At 42.5% G+C, this 15,065-nt stretch overlaps 1 protein-coding gene across 2 annotated transcripts in view; it reads left to right on the plus strand.

The window, feature by feature from the left end:
* XRN2 (5'-3' exoribonuclease 2) overlaps positions 1-15,065 on the plus strand; it is a 99,254-nt gene that overhangs the window by 13,476 nt on the left and 70,713 nt on the right. For both annotated transcript variants that reach the window (XM_089686534.1, XM_089686535.1), the window contains exons 2-4: positions 7,627-7,754; positions 7,836-7,947; positions 8,874-8,985. In XM_089686534.1, the coding sequence (XP_089542660.1) occupies positions 7,627-7,754; positions 7,836-7,947; positions 8,874-8,985 (352 nt within the window). The remainder of the gene's footprint in view (positions 1-7,626; positions 7,755-7,835; positions 7,948-8,873; positions 8,986-15,065) is intronic.

Here is a 15,065-nt window from a genome sequence, read left to right on the forward strand (position 1 = left end):
TTCCCACACTCTTTAACTTCCAGCCAGCAAAATGTGCCCGAGTTCAACCCCTTATTTATGTGCATATATACGGCCTCATGGAAGTGGATCTTCTTCCAACGATCGGGAAGTGGGAGGCCTGGTTCCCATTACCTGATCACTGTGACTGCTTCTGTGACAGCATGTAGAAACCAAATTTTTTTTTTTTTCTCTTCATGGTACAGGGTGTCGGGTACCATGTGATAGTTGTGGGCCAATCACAGCATCACAATTGTAAGCTGTCATAAATGGAAGCCAATTTTGCTCACATGTAATCTTGTGATAGCTATGATTTGTCATAGCTATTACATTATACCCTGGCCACTCACAGTGGCTCAAGCACTGTGATCCAGTGGACAACAGCAGTCACGGGAAAGCACCTCTGGTGCTGTCGCCCACCTGCAGTAAATATACTGTGGAAAGCAACTGATTAAAAAAGGAAAAAAGTAAAGCAGCTAGATCTGGGTTTGATCTAGGTTAGGGTTAAAGATTGTGGTCAGGGAGTTTTAGCCCTTTTACTGCCAGAGCAGTTTTTTGCATTTTTTTTGCACACGTTTAAAAAATTATTTTATGCCTGAAGATTACACAAACCCCCCAAACATTATATATTTTCTGAAAACAGACACCCTAGAGCAGTGATGGCGAACCTATGGCACGCGTGCCAGAGCTGGCACGCAGAGCCACCTCAGTGGGCATGCCAGGAGGAAGAGAACGCGCTCTCCTGCACACCGGGCGATCTCCGTGATCGCTGTGTCCTACGGACACAGCTGATCACGTGACGTGGTAAAAGGCCAATCACAGCGGCCTTTTACCACGTGATCAGCCGTGTCCAATGACACGCTGATCACCGGGAAATGCAAATGCCGGTTCTCGGCTGCACTTTCCTCACGCTGTCAGATCGTGAGGAAAGTACTGCCGAAAACCGGCAGTTGTCAGAGCAGGGAACGGCACCGATCGTCAGGGTCACTGATCATCAGTGCCCTGATGATCGGTGCCCAGCAGTGCCACACAGAAGTTCCGCCCACCTGTGCCCAGCAGTGCGCCCACCTGTGCCCAGCAGTGCACCCACCTGTGCCGCCCACCTGTGCCCAGTAGTGCCACCCACCTGTGCCCACCAGTGCCACCCACCAGTGCCCATCAGTGCAGCCCAGCAGTGCTGCCAGTCAGTGCCACCAGTCAGTGCCCAGCGGTTGTGCCAGTCAGTGCCCAGCAGTGATGTCAGTCAGTGCCACCTATCAGTGTTGTCTATCAGTACCCATTATCAGTGTCGCCTATCACTGCCACCTATCTGTGACACCTCATTAGTGCTGCCCATCAGTGCCACCCATCAATGATGCCCAGCAGTGCCGCCGGTCAGTGCCGTCTGTCAGTGCCTCCAGTTGGTGCTATCAGTCAGTGCCGCTTATCAGTGCCCATCATTTCCTGCATATCAGTGCATCATCAGTGCCTCCTCATCAATGCTCACCAGTGCCGCCTCATCAGTGCTACCTATCTGTGCCGCCTCATCAATGCCCATCAGTGCTGCCTATCAGTGCAGCCTCACCAACGCACATCAAAAAAGAAATATTACCTGTTTGCTAAATTTTAGAATAGAAGCAAAGGAAACCTTTTATGTTTTTAATTTTTTGCTCTTTTTTCATTTATAGTGCAAAAAATAAAACACCCAGTGGTGATTAAATACCACCAAAAAAAGCTCTATTTGTGTGAAAAAATGATAAAAATTGCATATGGTTACAGTGTTGCATGACCGCACAATTGTCATTAAGTGCAACAGCACTGAAAGCTGAAAATTGTCCTTGGCAGGAAGGGGGTAGAAGTGCCCGGTAGGCAAGTGATTAATTCCAGTGTTGGCACTTTGAAATAAAAAAGTTGGTTTTGTGTTGCAGTTTGGGCACTCGGGCTCAAAAAGGTTCGCCATCACTGCCCTAGAGAATAACATAGTGGTAGGTCCAAACTATTGTCACATATTACTGCAAAAGGTCTAGGAAACACAATTTCAGTAAAAGACACAAGTGAATTTTAGGGTAAACAAACGGAATAAATTACCCACATTTTTGGTAAAATACAAAAGATGAGGTTGCACTGAGTAAATAGAAACCCAACAAACTAAACCTTAAATTTGTGTACATCTACGAAATGGCAACAAACTTCAGTACCCTATATTTTCCATAGGCTTCAAAAGCTCCTATAAGTCATCCGTTTAGTGTTACTGAAGAGGTCTTGTGCTAAAATGATTCACTCCAGCATATGGGGAGGCTCAAAATTTTCTGGGTGGGGACGTTATGTGCTTGGGTGCAAGGTGGTTGTTTTTGTTTTTTTTTGTTTTGTTTTTTTTCTCATGCTGACCGATGTTACAGGTAGCATATCGGTCTCCACGGCTTATCCAGACCCTTTCACGTCTGTCTCATGTGCTCAGGGTGAACTTGCTCTCATCTGTGAAAAGCACAGGCTGCCAGTGGTGGACCTACCAATTCTGGTGTTCAGTGGCAAATGGCAATCCAGCTCTATTGTGCCAGGCAGTGAGCACAGGGCCCAATAGAGGATGTCTGGCCCTCAGCCCACCTTCATGATGTCTGTTCCTGATTGTTTTGTCAGAGACATTCACACCAGTGGCCTGCTGGAGGTCATTTTGTAGGGCTCTGGCAGTGCTCATCCTGTTCTTCGCACAAAGGAGCAGATACCGGTCCTGCTGATGGGTTAAGGACCTTCTACGGCCCTGTCCAGCTTTCCTAGAGTAACGTCCTGTCTCCTGGAATCTCCTCCATGCTCTTGAGACTGTGCTCGGAGACGCAGCAAACTTTCTGGCGATGGCATGTATTGATGTGCTATCCTGGAGAAGTTGGACTGCCTGTGCAACCTCTACGGTCCAGGTATCGCCTCATTCTACCAGTAGTGTCACTGACTTTAGTCAAATGCAAAACAGTCAGAAAAGATAAGTAGGGAAAAAATTGTGAGTGGCCTCTACCTGTAAAACCATTCCTGTTTTGGGGGTCATCTCATTGTTGCCAGTCTAGTGCACCTGTTCTTAATTACAGCTGAAACTGATTATCCACCCCCTCTGCTACTTAACTGAGCAGATCAATATCCCAGGAGTTTAATTGACTTGATGCTATACTCTGATTTAAAAATATTGAGTTTCCATTGATGAAAAAAAAAACGGGAGATATCCATGACCTTTTACCACCAGATGAAAGCCCAGTTTTCCCAGAAAAACAAATGTATAATTCACTTGGATACACCAAGTAGTTGTGTTCCTAAAACTGTACACAAAATTGCATAACTATGTTCAGGTGTTAGAATTTGTGTTGGTTTTGAAGGGGTTAAGGATTGGTACGTTGCAGTATATAAAATTGTTTGTTTTTGAGCTTCATACTACTCCAGCTTTTAGTGTAATTTTTGTTTTTCTCTACAGCCTTAGTTTTACTACTTACTTGTAATGAAGAGTGTCCCACATTGTACAGACAGGGTGAACCTGTAGAAATCTTTGCTGGGATACAGGTTGTGTTCTTGTTGCTGAACTTCCAGCACTGTGATGGTTCAGGTCTTCTGGGCTGGACAGCAGTGAAGATGGTCGGACTAGGACCTGCCCCTTCCTCCCTCCTACTTCTTTGACAAAAACCTGTGCATTGTTTACATTGACTGTAACATGGCTGTGAATGGGTGGGAGAGTATCCTTTGATTTTTCGGACTGTCTCCCATTCAGAGATCGTTACAGGCAGTAGAAATGATGAAAGGCCAGGAGGGGCTGACCCCCTATAGACCACCTTCACTGCAGTTCAGCCCAGAGACCCTAAGCTAGCCATTAACCACTGCAGTGCTGAAAGTTTAGCAACAGGAAGAGGACCTGCATCCCTGCATGGAAGATTTCTGGTGGATCCTGTAGCCTGCACAACATGGGACATAATTAGGTCAATAAAACTGAAGAGAGAAGAAAATCTTGTCTAAACTTCAACTTTAAAGTAGTACTGGATGCTTATAAACTTCTAACATCCTTGCATTCGAGGGATATAATGAAACATTGCTCAGATCATTCTTCTGTTTGTTCAGTGCTAAGATTTGCATAGTATGGTGTTCACCACCGTGGCTCTGGGTCTAACAGACACTTCCCTGAACTTCCAGATAGGGGAGTGCACCCCCTGTGTACTTTACATGCACTGTTCAGAAGGGTTAGCGAAGGGAGGAGGTGGGAGAAGGCTTTCTGCCCTAGGCTTCAGGGCTATGTGCAGGTGTGGACGTAAGCAACACGGAGTGAGCACACAGTGGTGGCTCCATTGGGGCCACCTAAAAAACGGAATCTGAAAGGAGTGGATTTTGACAGAGGGACAGCAAAGAAACTGCATGCTTTGAAAGAAATAGACCTCAAATGTGGTAATTGCTGAGGTCTCCAGCGTTATGTGCTTTTTGACATCTGAGTGTTTAATAACACTTTAAACAGAAGAAATCAATGGGGAAGTAGAAATGAAATTTTTCTTTCCGAGAGAGTTCTTCTACATTTTAAATGTGCTTGCATTTATGTGCATTTTGACTTCTTAAGAGCTCAAACAGTTGATTAGAGCCTTTCAGTGCCTAGGCCATAGCGTGTACGGCCACATGTTTGATCAGCAGTGTACAGGAAGCCTGTATAAATCAATGACTGGCCAGACACTCTTCACATATAATCACACATGGAGAGATTTACCTATGGAGATGTGCCCCTGAATATGAACTGTCTTCATACAGGGCCTCATCTGTTCCTAACCAACAGTAATTGCTGCTGTGAGATTATGTGAGACTAGCCTCAGACGGTGTCAGCCTGTCAGATTTGTACAGGCTTCCTGTCCACAAATGATCAGACACTTGGCCAAACCTGCCGCAGTAATGTACTGATCTGGCAGCGTATGGCCCTAATCAGCCATGTGCATAAACCTGTAGTGTATTTAATCTGCACCTGGTCACAAAGAATTCTGTGTGCTCTAAATGCATCTAAACTGTATACACCTAAATGCAGGTGGATGCTCAGTTTATATTTAAAATTTGTTATTTGCATTTTTAAATGTCCTATAATTGCATATAAATGCATGTACAGTTGCAAGAAAAAGTATGTGAACCCCTTGGGATTACGTGGAGTTTTGCATGAATTGGGCATGAATTGGGCATAAAATGTGCTCTGAACGTCATCTAAGTCACAACAATAGAAGAACACAGTCTGCTGAACATAATACTACACAAACATTAGATGTTGCCATGGTTTAATTGCACATAACATGTAAACATTCACAGTGCAGGGAGGAAAAAGTAGGTTAATTGACTCCTTTGTAAAATTGACCCTAGTTTTATATTCTACTGAGCACTCTCAAGATGGCTACCTTACCGTCTGCCCTAAGATCAGATTTAGCACTTTGAGCCCCAGAGAGAGAGGTGCTATATAACTACAATATGTAACTATAGACCCAGGAACCGGTTGGAAAATTTTTCTTTACCTCTTTTGACTTTGTTCCCAGAGGAACACTCTAAAATTTTTAGGTTTTTTTTCCTTGCTTGCTTTTTCAGTCACAATGATCACCAAAATAAAGGGGTGAATGCAGACACAATAAAAAAAAAAAAAAAAAATTAACTTGGGGTCTACTCAATCCCCACTCTATCCAAAATTCTGTGACTGAGCTCAGTGATGTGCGAACTTGGTGCTCTATTTCAAATTGCAGTGTTTTTGGTTTGATTACATTATTGAATTAAATGTATTTTTTTTTTTTATTATATTATAATTTATGATTTAGTTTTTCAAACTTTTATTATACCCAGGATGTTTACTAGACTGTTTGGACAGATTTAAGTGAGTTATTCCTAAGAATTACAGGCCTACAATATAAAACCACAAATTTCCATGCAAAACAATGTACCGCTTTGCCATTCAAAACTATTGACATAATTAGACTACAGGGAGGTTAAAGGATAAGTTCACCTTTGGAACATGTTACATGTTCCCCATAGCCTCAGCCGCACCTGCCGCCCACCCTCCCCCGACAGGTAGTACGGGGAAACTTCTCCCTGTACTATCAGATTTGAAAATAGCATGGCGTGTGGGGCTCCACCCACAACCACATCACTCATTCAGAGTTCTGTGAATGAGTGCCTACAAGTCCCAACAGCCTTAGCAGTTGTCGGCTTGTAGTTTTTCAATTAACTACCATGGCACCGTGGTAGTTCATTCAAGCTTCCTGTCAGAATATTTGCTTGTCCATGCATCTCGTACGGCAAGCAGATATTCGGACAGGTCTGCAGGAGACCAGCATGGCATCAGCGATCTACTGATCACTGATGCAATGCTTTCCAGGCTCCTTTTGGACAAAAATAATAAATGCACATTTTTTTTACCTGCAGAAAAAGTGCATTTATTATTTTTGTCCAAAAGGTGAACTTATCTTTTAAAGCAGAGCTCCACCCAAAAGGGGAAGTTCCGCTTCAGGGTTTGTCCCCCATTCCCTGTTAAGGATTGGCACCTTTGGGGATAGGGGGAAGGGGGTACCCGAATTTGACAGGTACCCACTACTACTTATACTGCGATCACCTAGGATTGCATGGCATCACCCTCGTCCCACATGAGCCTGGGCCACATGCTACACACTCTGGTGCCACATGGCCGCGGGTGTGACACCCCTGATGTAGTGCAAGGGCCTACCTGATTGGATACAGACTGACTGAATGGATAGATACTGTAAGTGGGTCCTCCTGTTGCATAGTATTGGCAAATCTAAAGGAAATTGTACAGAATCAGATTGTATGGCCACCAAAACTTTTTTTTCCCCGTATTGGATAGAGCAGTGAGGGCTTAGGTCACCTGTTGGGTTTTTATTGTAGTCTCTGCCACATTAGGGAGATTCAACCTCTCTGTCCTGTTTACCATGGTCATCAAAAGTGAAAGTAAAAAAAAATCCTGAATTTTAGGTTGTCCCCAAAACAGGAATATAGGGGAAATCTTCCAGTGAGGACTTTAGTTCTAGTGGCCCTGGGGACAACTAGGTGTTGTGTCACTTTGGAAGGATTTCCTGTTTTGGATAAGGGACAGAAAGTGAAGGGAAATCTCTCCAATGGGACACAAAAGGCAAACGTAATGGATAATATGCAATACGTAGGCTACGTGCTTTGGGGGGGGGGGGGTCAGTAAAAAAAAGTGGTTGAGCTGTGTTTTTTACCACCTCTAACTGCTCCCCCTTAAGCTTTGATATGCAGTACACTGGGTCGTTTAGATGCCGTGGTTGCGATCCTTCACACCCATGCAAACGCATCGTAATTGCTGTTTGTCAGCAAAAATTTAGGTTAAAACCGTCAGTGAGGAGGCATCACATCACCTCTTTACTGCCTGTGAATTTCCTCTGAACCACCGATCAGGCTTCAAAGGAGACTTAGATTTAGACGCACGTCCAAATCTACCCTTACAGTGGTTAGAAATGTGTTTTTTGTTTTTTTTTTTTTTGTTTGTTTAGTGCTACTTTAAATGGACTCGGATGTCAAAATTACCAGGAAGAATCTGTAGTCAGTTGTTGCTGGTTTTTTTTTGTTTTTTTTTTGTCTTTCAATACATTAAAAAATACCAACATTGGTGAATAACTGAAAATGTGTAATTTTTTTCAGCCTAAAGAATGCAATGGCATCAAGATTCCAGTGGATACAAGTAAACCTAATCCTAATGATGTGGAATTTGACAACTTGTACTTGGATATGAATGGCATCATTCATCCTTGTACCCATCCTGAAGATAAGTAAGTATTTAAATTTTCTTACAGCTGGAAAGAATTTTTACAGTAATAAAAAAGTTAAACATAACTTCTTTGAAATTTCAGACCAGCACCTAAAAACGAGGATGAGATGATGGTTGCCATTTTCGAGTATATTGACAGATTATTTAACATTGTGAGACCAAGAAGGTTGCTGTACATGGCCATTGATGGTGTGGTAAGTGCCTGATGTAATGGAGTATGTTTTATTTCAGGGTTTCTAATAATTGCTATGTTGGCAAATCTGATTTTCATACTAGATAGAGACATTCTTATTGAGGCAGGTATTGGCCAAGTCATATGCCACTGTGTCTGCACAGCCTAACTGTGTGTGTAATGCAAAAGGTCAGCCTGAAAACAGGGCATAATGAATTACTACTTATGTACACCATTTCAGATCCAACATTGGAAATCACTTGGCAGGTCAGTAAAAGGAGCATCTAGTATAACCTTTTGGCAGCTGTCTGAATAAAAACATGAATTTTGTTGAATAAACAGATGTTTGTATCACTGTGCTTTTGAAAGTCACATTAGTAACTTGGTTATCCTTACCTAAAGGCTACGGTCATTTTTGAAATAATAAATGCACATGTTTTGCAGGTAAAAAAGTTATTTTTTTTTCTCCTTGCCTACAGCTTTCTACACATACATGTGTACGGGTTTTCTGTTTGAAAACTGTAGGAAGTGTCAAAGTACTAGAGCACTCACCAACACCCTTGCAGTTCATGCCATTCAGTGCTTTAGTAGTCCAGTCTGCTGTGGTGGAAAACTAGACTTGAAGTTCATTCAGATTCCTGTGAATGAATGACTTGTCTGTGTGGGTGGAACCCCGAACAGCCAAGCTGTTTTTAAATTGTGACAGCGGGTGCAGGATGAACAGCTCCCACCCACTGTCTGGGGTGGGGGAAGAATCAAGGGCTGTTGCTGAATGTGCTGTTGCATGTTACACCCTAAATACAGGTGTGATTTGTAACATGCTCCAAAGGGTGAACTTAGCCTTTTAAAGAGATACATTACTGACAAACCTAGGAATTGCACATAAGTTATACTTGAAATTCCTCCTAATAGGCAGTCTGGATATTAATCTTGCTTTTTACACTGTAGGCACCTAGGGCTAAAATGAATCAACAGCGTTCAAGACGTTTTAGGGCATCCAAGGAGGGGGTGGAACTGACTGAGGAAAAAAATCGAATACGTGAGGAAGTTCTGTCCAAAGGTACGCAAATGGCCAATATAAATGTTTTGCTTCTTGTGATTTTCATTTTGTGCCTTTCAATGATCCTATTGATACAGAATAGGTTCCTGATGTAGGACATCAAGCAAACGTCATATTCCTATATCCCTCACATATATGCCCTATCTTATTGCTTTTGCTGCAGCGTATTTTGTGTGCACATTTTAAGCTTTTCCACTGAAAACATGGTAAAGGTACTAACCCAGTGGGATCTGGTGACTGAAGCTCTGCATCCATAATCATCTTTCTCTTCCAATGATCTCATTAGAGCCTTTAGTTCTCACTTCTTGATAAAATGCTAAATAAACAGCTCTATGAACTTGAAGAGACAAAGCAAGTGTTTGGGGTCAAGCAGTGGAATCTACCTTAACTACTTTGGTTGCTTGGCACCTTTTATTCCTTGTTCCTAACAGGTTTGCTATGGGACTAACCGCTGTCAGCTGGGCAAAGTGTCACATGCGCACTTTTGCTTCTTCCCACTATTCAGTGTTGAAGCATCTCCCCATTGCTACTCCTGCTTGGGGAAAAAAGCCATGTGGAACATCGTACTTTTATCCATTCCTGCTGACTGCCTGCAGTTGACTTTGGTCACCTCTGGCTATCCAACCCCCAGCTGCACCCTGCTATCTGGGTTTTATGAGTACCCAAGACCTTGCCTCTTATCCTGAGCCTAGAGCCTGATTCTAGACACAGGGGAGGGTGAGCAGTCTCTCAGTGCTGGGTGCTCTTGGCTTTCATTCTGCTAACGTTGTTGAAGCTTTTTTTCAGTGTGCCGCCTTACAATTCTGATGCCCGTGTCTTGGAATTATCCTCTTCTTTGTCATTCTGAGTCCTCCTTAGGTCTGTTGTGTGTAGCTGGGCCCTTTCAGCTCTCAGCTGGTGTTTTTGACATGATCATGCAAGATTTTATGACTGAAATTACCCAGTCATTTACTACTGATTGCAGAGGCCACAAGTGCGCACCCTAACCCTCTTCTACAGATTCTACTTTGGAGTTGCCTGCTGTCTTGGCAGCTTCTGAGCCATTGGCTGCAGAGACGGAGTTGCAACAGTCCTTGAATGATTAGCTTTCCCTGAAGAGTCAGTGCACTGCTATTATTCCCACATTAAAGAAGGCTGTTTTTATCAGTTTTTCAATGCAGTGTGTACCATTCTGAAACTGGAAGATGAACCTGTTACTTCCACCAGTGCTGATTCAAGTCTTGGCTCATTAAACACTCCTAGGGCATGGTGACTCTCATATTTAAGCCTTGTATCAGCTTAGTGTGGAAACGGTGCAGAAGTGGTCTCTTCTGACTATGGTTTCAGTATTGTCCTGACTTGGTAAGGGGACATGTCTGTCTTTAACCAGTGAACACTGGGCGTACTCCACAGTACACAGGACATGTATAGTGTTCTGTCCCACTGTCATTCCCCCTCACACTACCCTGCAATTTCTGTTAAAATTACAGAGGGGTAGATGTTACTGTAAAAAAAAAAAAAAAATGGCCCAGTGTTTATAAACACTGTTCAGATAGTGAGACAGAAAATAACATTAAGTGCAGTGCAAGTTGAAGCTCTGTTTTTACAAAGTAGCTGTGCAGTGTTTCAGATCAGGTTTGCATCGGGATCAGGTCAGGATTTTATCCTGTTCAACTGAATGACAGAAGCGTTCCCATAGAAGTCAATGGGCCTGAATGTGCACTGGTTGGAGAACTGACAGGACTCCTTTTTGTTTCCCCCCCCCCCCCCCCCCCCCCTAAATTCGCACTGAATCTGCACTGGACATATGTGAACAGGCACAATAGAAAGCAATGTTCTTTCACATGTCATGCAAATTGGATGCTGTTCAAAATGCATCCAGTTCGCATATGTGTGAACTTGCCCTAATACCTTTTTGTATCTAATCTGTTTCATCATCAGCTTAAAGGGATGAGCTTGTATCTGCATAAGATTTCAGTTAAAGCAACATGACAATTAAAAAATGTGTGTAATTTTCTTTTTAATTCCTGTTTTCCTTTTTAAACCTATTGTATGCATTTAAAAAAAAACCAAAACCTTTTAGTAAGCTTTTATTAACAATTCTTTGTATCTACAGTAATACTTTTTTTTTTTTTTTTTTTTAACTGGGACTGATCAAACTAGAAAGTGCATTTTCCAGTTTTGCTAAATTTTTGTCTTTAGTAGGATTGCCCAAAAAAATTGCAAAACCGTGTCATGAAAAGAGAGCTTTCTTTTGTCCTAAGGAAAGAAGAAAAAAAAAAATCAATAGGCCCATAGCAAAAATCGACAAATTGCTCTGGTCCATAAGGGGGTGTGCAGATGTGAGAGCTGAAGTGATTAAGGACCTAACAGATGAATACTTGGAAGCCCTTTCTAGAGCTATGTTTTGTTTTTTGTTTTATTTTTTCTTCTTGTCAGCCCTGCACTTCATCTGAGTCTGGCTGTGACCTTACTTTCTCAGATCATCTGACTGGTCACAATCGCCTACTAGATCAAACTGCAACTGCGTTTCGTCTTTTTTTTTCTCTTATGTTTCTCTTGTCTGGTGCTGGACTGGGAAACCCCAGTGTAAAACATGTTTTGATCCACATAGCCTTCAAGGGGCAGCAGCTCCTTGACTGCATCAAGTATGCTGCTTAGTGGCAAGAGCACCCATCTTCCTCAGACTTCAGTCTTCTTCCTCTTTATAAGAAATGTCTTTTGTTTCTCCCCCACCCCAAGCTTAGCTGCCCATCCACCTGTAAGTCACTTCGCTCAAAGTCTGGCAAATCCTCTGACCTCCTATCCTGTGCAAAGCTTTGTGCTCCCTTTTTTTGGCAAAGTGGGGATTTGTTAGTTTATGGAAGCTTGGACAGCTTGCATCTCAGACGCTTGGGTTTAAGTGTTTGCTCCCTGCCCCCCTTTCTTGGCTTTTCACCACCAACCTTCTTGTATCACTACACATTTACAGATGGTAGTCTGATAATGGCCTCTATTGAGGAAGTTTGCTCGGTTTCACTACAGACTTCTCCAGTGCAAGATTCTGTTGGAACAAGTTTCTGCTCTCTGGACAGAATAAAAGACCAAATTGTCCATCACAATAGAGCAGGTTGATCCTGGCCTAGCGGCTCAGGAATCCGGCTCTGGAGTTGGGGATGACCTTCCTCCTTGTCTTTCAAGGATTCTCATGACTGATGCCACACTGTTGGACAAGGCAGAGGTCCTGAGCACCCTGTCGGTGCAGGAAACTTTGTTTAAGTATTGACTCTTGTTCAATACATTGGAACTTTAGGCATAGATAATTGGCAGGAAAACTTGCTTATCTGGCAGTGCCAGATAAGCAAGGCAGGGCCTTTACTCCCAGAGGTATTCAGAACATGTTTTGCAGGTGGCGGACACAGGATTGTACACCATCTAGCCTCCAGCTTCAACAAATTAGACCGGTTATCTCCAGGTGCAGGGTTCCTCTGACTGAAGCTAGTGGATACTCTGGTGGTTCCATGGGATCAGTACACTCTGATTTTATGCCTTTCTCCCCTGAAATGTCTTCCTCATCTGCTTTGCAGGATTGAGCTGGAGGGAATTTCAGTGATCCTCATTGCTCCACATTCTCCCAAGTGGATGTGGTACACCAACCTTTGTAAAACTCATGGCAGATTCTCTGTGGGCTCTGCCTGATTGTCAAGATCGTCTATCTCAAAGACAGACTTGCCATCCTTCTTTACAGTCAGTGGTTATAATGGCATGGATGTTGTTTTTCTACAATTCCAAACCCTACTCCTTGCAAGGTCTTTCTTTGGTCTTGGATGGCAAATTTCGATTGGTTTGTGTCTTGGGGCTTTTACCCCAACAGTTTGTCATAAATTCTCTTCTTCCTCAAACTGGGGACATAATTTTTGGATCTGAGCACTATTAGGTGTCAGGTGTCTGCCTCTAATTTGTTGATTAAGACCTTTTCATAGCTCAACCAAGGCCCTCTATTTCCCTACGGCTCTGCAGGATCTGAATCTGACTCTTTGCGCTTCAAAGTTTGCTGTTTGAGTTTATTAGATACATTCCTCTTTTACTCACTCACAAGGTGATGCTTCTTGCAGAGGCAAGGTGCCCTTTCTGGGTTTGCAGAGGGACAAAGGTGGAACTGAGACCCAGGACTTCCTTCTTGCTTAAGGTTGCTGCTAGTATACGGGTCCTATGGAGAGCAGCTACCCTGCTGCTTGGTGAACATAGAAAGTTGCTCGGTTGGCAGGAGCACCATTCAGAGAACACAGTTTCATTTTCGTCTACAACACTTCTCTTTTAAATGTGATTTTATTTTTTATTTTTTTTTTGCTTCCCTAAAATAAATGTACTGAACTACTGCCCTGGAAGAATATGCTTATTAGGAAATACAATGCTGTGAAAAATTATTTGCCCCCTTCCTGTTGTGTGGGTTTTATTTTTTTTGCATTTGTCACCCTTAAATTCAGATTATCAAGCATATTTTAATATTACACAAAGATAACCCGAGTAAATACAAAATGCAGTTTTTAAATGATGGTTTATTTATTAAGGGGAAAAAGCTGTCCAAACCTGCTTGGTCCTATGTGAAAAAGTAATTGCCCCTCTTTCTAAATCATAAATTAACTGTGATTTTTAACCATACTTGTTTTGTAAAGCGGAGTTAAATTTCACTTGCCACACCCAGGCCTGATTGCCAAACCTGTTGAATCAAGAAATCACTTAAACAAAAGCTGTCTTACAAAGTGAAGCACGCTAAAATATATCTCAAAGCAACACATCATGCTGCAATCTAAAGATATTCAAGAACAGATGAGAAACCACATAATTGACCTGTATCAGTCTGGAGAGGATTACAAAGCCATTTCTAAAGCTTTGGCACTCCAGCGAACCACGGTGAGAGCCATTTTACACAAATGGAGAAAACTTGAACAGTGTTGGACCTCCCCAGGAGAGGCTGCCTACCAAAATTACTCCCAAGAACACAACTCATCCAGGAGATCCTAAAAGAACCCAGAACAACATCTAAAGGGTGCACTCACTTGCCTTCGTTAAGGTCCGTGTTCAAGAGTCAACAATAAGAGACTGGGCAAAAATGGCATCCATGGGAGAGTTTCAAAGTGAAAGCCACTGCTGAGCAAAAAACATCTTGATTATCCCCAAGACTTTTGGTCAAATATTCTGTGGGCTAATGAGACCAAAGTTATACTTTTTGGAAGGTGTGCATTCCATTACATTTGGGATAAAATGAACACAGCATTTCATGAAAAGAACATCGTACCGACAGTCAAACATGGTGGTGGTAGTGTGATAGTCTGGGGCTGCTTTGCAGCTTCAGGACCTGGACAACTTGCCATAGTTGATGGAGCCATGAATTCTGCCATCTACCACAAAAGCCTAAAGGAGAATGTACGGCCATCAGTTCGTGATATCAAGCGCACTTGGGTTATGCAGGACAATGATCCAAAACACACCAGCAAGTCCACCTCATACAAGCTTTAACCAGTGCTCTGCTGGACACTGATAGAAGTCACAATTCTGCTCTAACTGCTGATGAGATGGCATAATTAGTAGGAGAGGATAATTACATTTCCATTCTGTGTGTACTATGGGAGACTAGATATAGTGATTGCAGGGTCCTGGGTTTAGTAACACTTTAAACAGGCCGTTTATGCTCAAAAACCTTCCAGTGTGGCTGAATTAACACAATTCTGCAAAGAAGCCAGTTATCACAAATGCTTAATTGCAGGTGTTGCCACCGCCAAGGGTGGCGCAACTAGTTATTAGGTCCCTTTTTCACATAGGGCCAGGCAAGTTTGGACAGCTTTTTTTCCTTTTAATAAAAGAAATCATTTCAAAACTGCATTTTGTATTTACTCGGGTTATTTTTGTGTAATATTAAAATTTTTGTTGATCTGAAACATTTTAAGTGTGACAAATATGCAAACAAAAAAAATCCGGAAGGGGGCAAATACTTTATCACAGTGCTGTAACTTGGCTTCATATTTATTTTGGGTTAGTAACTCAAAAGTGTTGAGGACAAATTCTACAATGAAAGGCATCTAGCATTTGCAGAATCAGCAATGATATTTTGACAGGAGTTG

Source organism: Staurois parvus, unplaced genomic scaffold, assembly GCF_062004578.1.
Source record: "Staurois parvus isolate SC_StPar_1 unplaced genomic scaffold, SC_StPar_1.0 ptg000401l, whole genome shotgun sequence".
Lineage (NCBI taxonomy): Eukaryota > Metazoa > Chordata > Amphibia > Anura > Ranidae > Staurois > Staurois parvus.